Raw genomic sequence first — 6,413 nt, 5'->3', positions numbered from 1 at the left:
ATAATATATACTAATTTCCTATCATTTTATCTGCTAGCTAGCTAGGTTCTTGTATGTACTGAAACATCCCTATATTTGATTTACACAATTTTGCATATTAATTGTCACAGCTCAGCCTATTTGTGATATTGCTCGCTTTGGCCCGATGCCTCACGGATTTAAAACGCGTCACAATGTGCGGCGCCCACTCAACACTAGCTCTGATACCAAATGTCACGGCTCAGTCCATTTGTGATATTGTCCGTTTTGGTCTGAAACCTCACGGTTTTAAAACGTCTAATACCAAATGTCACGTTTGGTATCAGAGCCAGTGTTGAGTGGACGCCGCACGTTGTGACACGTTTTAAAGCCGTGAGACCTCGGGCCAAAGAGAACAATATCACAAGTGGGCTGCCGTGACATTAATGTAGGAATTTTTTGTTTTCTATAATATTTACTTGTTTGGTATTGTCAATATTATAAAAAAATATTTGCCAATTGGATGGAATTTTGTTTTATCCTAGAAATATTTTAGATGAACGCATGTGTTAAACCGGCCCAGTGCCAATAATATATATGTCTTGTTAACGGGGGTAAATGGACGCATGCACATACACAACCTGTACGTACCCATCTCAAGAATAAGAAACCCTAAAACTAAGCATGCATTAAAGAAACGATTTCTAATTAAGTTGCAAACTAAAATCCATTACATTAAATATAGAAACAGGAACAATTCTGAAGTTATATAATCTGCTAAATTCAGACCAAACTGATAATGCACACTGCATCATCAAGAGTAGTAATCAAACTAAAGCTGAATATAGCACTTGTTCCTTTTCCCTTCATCAATTTAAATACATAGTTTGCAACAAATTTATGAGAATCATTGGTTTTATAATCTGTTCCTTGATCATTTGTTATATGGGCCAGGATTGGCTGTCTTTCTTGAAGGGTGGCCTCTTTAGTCCCCTTCTCTTTTTCTCTGTCTACCTTTCCTGAATTTTTGCATACCCAACAACTTGGCTTCCATTTTTGCAGTATCTTATCTTTATCCAGCTTTCTTTCGGATAGATAAAATTTAGCTAGTGGTATTCAGTTGTTTTTTTTTTTAATTCTTAAGCCTAATTGTAATTAGCTACCTGAGCTTCTTCCAGAAGTAGGGGTCCAGAAATCTGAAATTTTCTCAGCAGCAACAGGGAAGGTGCTTGAAATCGGCACGAGGCAAAGACCTCTGCTGCTTAAATCTTGTTTTAGGCCTTCTTGGTCCTGCATAAAATATTACAACTTCAAGTTATGAGTAATATCAATATTATAAATTAATTATTTAGCATTGAATCGATATCCAAGATTCATTTATGTTTCAAAATTTAAGTTCTTAGGGTATATATATATGTATATATTAGGAATCAAAGGTCTTCCTAACAAACTTCATGAAAAATTTGGGGTTTTGCATTTAACTATGAGACCGTGAACATTTTAGCAATCTCCAGCCCTGATACTAAGTTAAAACCTCCTACAATGAAAAATGGCAGTCTCACCACTGGGCAGTGTGCACAACTCCTTGTTCCGCCTCATTGCTTACGGATAATATTTGTTAAATGTATCGACTAATTTTAAGAATTTAAAGGAGGTGGATATTCACAAGTCGGAGAGTATATTATTTCGAACTTATTTTTATTTTTGTAAATGATGCTGAAAAGCTGAGTGGATACAGGCATACAGCCATCGGAGGAAACACCTACCTGTTGGTGTTGCAATGGCGGAGACCCATTTTTCAAATATGGAGTGCTGAATACCTGAAACAAAAAAAAACATATAATGAATCGTTACAGGAATCGTCAGTTGCAATAATATGATATATAATATTGCAATTAATTAAGGACATACATTGACTTGATCGTGGAGTAACTTGATATATTCAATTGCTTCATGTAGAACAGATGCGGTATCAGTCTGAAAGAACAATAAAATTCTCAGTTAATACAGATTAATTAAGAGTACTGATTTCCTTAAAACCGATCAAAGATCCAAATTATTACCTTTCCGAAAGGTGAAACCAACTGTTGGAGTGCAGTTATTCGGTCCCCCAGTTTCTCTTTTCGGACCTGGGGAAAAAAATAGGAGATGAAAGCTATAAGATTCCACTTACTTGAAAAAACATGATCTTTACTTCCAAAAGAGAACGGGCCAATGCTCACTTTAAAATTTTGTCAAAAAGCTGAATTCAGTTAAAATCAAGTACTCTATTTATTGTACCTTAAAGGTTGGTAATGATAATGGAGTTTCTAATCTTGGATGCTTGAATGCTGGTTCTTTGCTGATTGATTTCTTCGCCACTGAGGCCAAGTTCTTGGATTCTTCCTTACCCAGCTGAAATTTTTCAAATTTTTCTCTAAGTTGAGAAAAACGATCTCAAGAAATTACCTACATGCATAATAAGCAAACAGGAAGTATGAATCTTTATATATATTACCTTTTGATCATCATGACTTGTACTGGGGAAATTATTATGACTTGAGGTAAGGTACTTGGAGGGTGTTGATGGGATAAAATCTGGCGGAGCCGCGGCGGCGTTCCAAAAGGGTGTGTTATTGCTGAAATGCAAACGATGAGAAGACTGTTGCTTTGCTACATAGGGCTTATGGGAAAAATTTGTAGCCGATAAATAATTAATTTCTTGATTATCAAACATAGTTTGTCGGGAATGATAAGAATCGGAGTGAAACAAAGTTCGCAACAAGGTTGAAGTGTAGCTATATGAAGTTGAATTCAGTGGAAAATTGGTAGTTAGCCCTTGGCAAGTTTCAGTGCATTCGGTAATGGAATCTAATGGCTGCGGCTGTAAAGAAAACCCGATCTGACTCTCTCGTTTGAATGCGTTGACAGAAAAATCTCCACAAAAATGAATCTGGGAATTCCATTTGTCGATTTCATTGCAGTCATCGACCCCCCTTGTTTGGTGCCGATAATTCATGCTTGAATTCAGGGCTCCAGATGCTTGTTCGATTTGAGAATAATTTTCATCCGATCTTCCAATATCATGGCTGCAAGATGACAAAAAAAATAAGCATCTTAGATAATTGACATACGTTTTCGTATTATTACAACGAAAACAAGACTAAAAAAAACTCAGCTTTTTTTTGGGGTATGTATTACTTTGGTTTTAAACCAGTAGTAGGCTGGTCAATGGGACAAAAGAAGTTCAATAATCACAAGGAACTCGAGTCGATCTCAACCAAAAAAATGAAGAAATTCTCAAAGAACTGAATACACAGATATCATATTACAAGAAACTTACCGCAAATCCTGATTGATCCAATCATCAGCAGTGGGCCGCTGCTGAAATTTTTGTACAGCACGAAGTATCGTAGGACTGCAAGCAGAAACTGAACCGGCCGAGTTGTCGCTTGACCTTGTTGTTTTCATGTCCATATTCAGTTCATGGCTGCTCCGCCAGCCGAAGCTTCCTGTTCCGTTGGTTGCGGATGAACAAGGAGAGGAACTGAAGAGATTTCTAGGCGAACTCCACCAGTTTGATCCTCCACAAACTCCGCCGTGATCAAATTCTTCTGCCATATCTCTAGAAAACTTGTGTCTGTGATCTACTTAATTTCTCAATGAATTTAGCTAGTAATCTGACATCTGCTGAGATGGATTCATTTGGCAGAGGTTGTATATATACTGGTGGCGTACATGATTGGGGTACGGAGACACCGCAACAGATTGCTAACATTTGGAGGAGATTAGACAAATGAAATGAAAAGAGTACACTAATTAACACAAGACACTACTAGAAAGAATTTCTTTATTATTACTTTACTTCATGAACGACGGCGTATCGAAGTTGGTGGGGAGAATACGGGTCAAAGGGCTGGTCCCACACAAGTGCATAAGCAGGATTGGGCCCCATAGTCAAACCATGGTCGGGTTGTTGACAAATTTAAATTAAATTAAATTAAAAAAGTGATTATCTATCTATTTATATACCTCCCATTATGATTCATTGAATGTTTAAAAGAAGTATAAAATATTTATTAATACAAATCAACGACATTAATTGATTCTGTATCTTTTTTCTCATTAAATGTGGTTCTCATGTGAAACCGTATCACGGATCTTAATCTGTGAGACGAGTCAACCTTACCCATATTCACAACAAAAAGTAATACTCTTAGCATAAAAAATAATATTTTTTCATATATGACCCAAATAAGAGATCCATCTCACAAATTCGACCCGTGAGACCGTCTCACACAAGTTTTTATCTTTGTCTAAAAATGATTAAAATTATATATATATATATACACACACACATTGTGTGGACTGATGGAGTTGAGGGATGAGTTGGACCTACTCTTTTTTAATATTGTCTTCGCTCACAATTACTCCGATCCATTTTATTATATTCCCTACATTTACTTTTGAAATTTACTATATATTACGCACATTTTATTATTATTAAAATTTTGAAAAAAATATCCTACTCAATACAAGACACTTTACTTATTTTTCTGCCTTTTTCCTAGCTTAATATCATGATTTAATTTATTCTCTAACGAAAGATACGATACACGTCTTTTAATATTTTTTCATGTGTCGGGTCGGATACGAGATTCGTCTACAAAATTGATCAGTTTTTCTTCTAATTGTTCAATTCTCATGAATTATTATAGCAATCCATAACTATATAATTGCATTTTTTTATTGTTTCAATCATTAATCAGCAAGAACAATTGTTGTTTTCTAAAAATCTCCCAACAAATAATGGCATCATCTTAGAATGTGTTGAAAAATTATTTAAAAATGTGTTAAATATTTGTGTTGAAAATGTGAATGTTGAATGTTGAAAATTAGGTAAAATTAGGTGTTGAATATTGAAAATTAGTGTGTGATGATGTAGGTAATGATGTATTTTATTTTTGGATTATTTGTAAAAATTTTCTATAAATAGATCTCTCATTTGTGAAGAAAATCACAATTGAGTTGAGAGAAAAATATTATAAAGTGTGTAGTGTGATAATTTTGAGAGTTTGAGATTTTTACTTTTTACCGTAAATTTTTACTTTTTCACAACACGTTATCAGCACGAAGCTCTAAAAGTCCTCCATATTTTTCCAAGCTCCGAACAGAAGAAAAAGGTAACAAAAGTAATAATATTTATTTTACTGTTATTTATTTATTGTTTATATATGTAATATATAATATAATGTTATTGTTAGAAATAATAAAAATAATTTTTTCAAAAACTTGTTATAAATCCTGGGAGGATGTTAAGACGACATCCCACACTCCCGGTAAGGGATACGACAAGTATAAAAGCCTATAAGGTTTTTTAAACAAAATAACTTATGACACCTAATTATAATAATGTGATATGATATACATAATTATTTAAATATGACTAATATTATATACACCATATTATTACCATAAAATTATACAAATACATACATTTATTTTCTTATACACCAACGGTAATAAACGGTAACAAAACGGCTAGTTTTTGCTCTATAAATACAATCTCACAAATACATTCAATCACTCCAACTTTCTCTTCTTCTCTAAAAATTATTCTTCATCAAATTTTCGAAGAAAAAAAGAAGATGGCTTTCACGAGGTTATTTTTAATTATTTTGGTTATCATACTCACCAGTCTTGTATTTATCGGAGAATATCCTCCTCGTGTGTTTTCTTTATTTTTACGAATACTTGTACTTGTTGTTTATCCATTACTTTGTATTGCAATATTCATTAACTAATAAAATGCATCGTAATTTTTAGTACCACCATGGCAAACTTGGCAAAGCTCGAATTCATCGCTCTTGATATTACTGGGAAAAACTATATGCCATGGACTCTTGATGTAGAAATGCATCTTGAGTCATTGGGTCTAAGCGAGACCATTAAAGAAAATGGTATATCTTCATCACAAGAAAAAGCAAAAGCTATAATATTTTTACGACGACACCTTGATGAAGGTTTAAAATGTGAATATCTCATCGAAAAAGATCCCATGGCTCTGTGGAAAGGATTAAAAGAGAGATTTGAACATATAAGGGAAGTTATACTTCCAACCGCCCTTGATGAATGGAATATGTTAAGATTCCAAGACTTTAAAAAAGTCAGTGATTACAATTCAGCGATGTATAGAATAATCTCGCAGTTAAAATTTTGTGGACATGAGGTTACAGAATCGGAAATGCTTGAAAAAACATTTTCCACGTTTCACGCATCAAATATAACACTACAGCAACAATATAGAGTGCGTGGATTTGCGAGATATTCTGAACTCATCGCCTGTCTTCTTGTGGCGGAAAAGAACAACGAGCTATTAATGAGAAATCATCAGTCCCGACCCACTGGATCAACAGCATTTCCAGAAGTAAATGCTGTAAGTAAAAATGAATTTAAACCTGGAAACCAAAATCAAA

The 6,413-nt window shown here is 34.1% G+C and overlaps 1 protein-coding gene across 1 annotated transcript; it reads right to left on the bottom strand.

Moving 5' to 3' along the window:
• Positions 1-666: 666 nt before the first annotated feature.
• LOC140984138 (uncharacterized) lies at positions 667-3,738 on the bottom strand. Its single transcript, XM_073451369.1, has 8 exons — positions 3,281-3,738; positions 2,456-3,026; positions 2,239-2,352; positions 2,022-2,087; positions 1,870-1,935; positions 1,725-1,778; positions 1,122-1,248; positions 667-1,042 (listed from the first exon to the last, which is right to left on the bottom strand). Exons 1-8 carry the CDS (start codon positions 3,556-3,558, stop codon positions 969-971), a joined length of 1,350 nt encoding a protein of 449 aa, XP_073307470.1. The 5' UTR covers positions 3,559-3,738; the 3' UTR covers positions 667-968.
• Positions 3,739-6,413: the final 2,675 nt, after the last annotated feature.

This window comes from Primulina huaijiensis, chromosome 9 (genome assembly GCF_012295235.1).
Source record: "Primulina huaijiensis isolate GDHJ02 chromosome 9, ASM1229523v2, whole genome shotgun sequence".
Lineage (NCBI taxonomy): Eukaryota > Viridiplantae > Streptophyta > Magnoliopsida > Lamiales > Gesneriaceae > Primulina > Primulina huaijiensis.
This window is presented reverse-complemented; position numbering and strand designations above follow the sequence as displayed.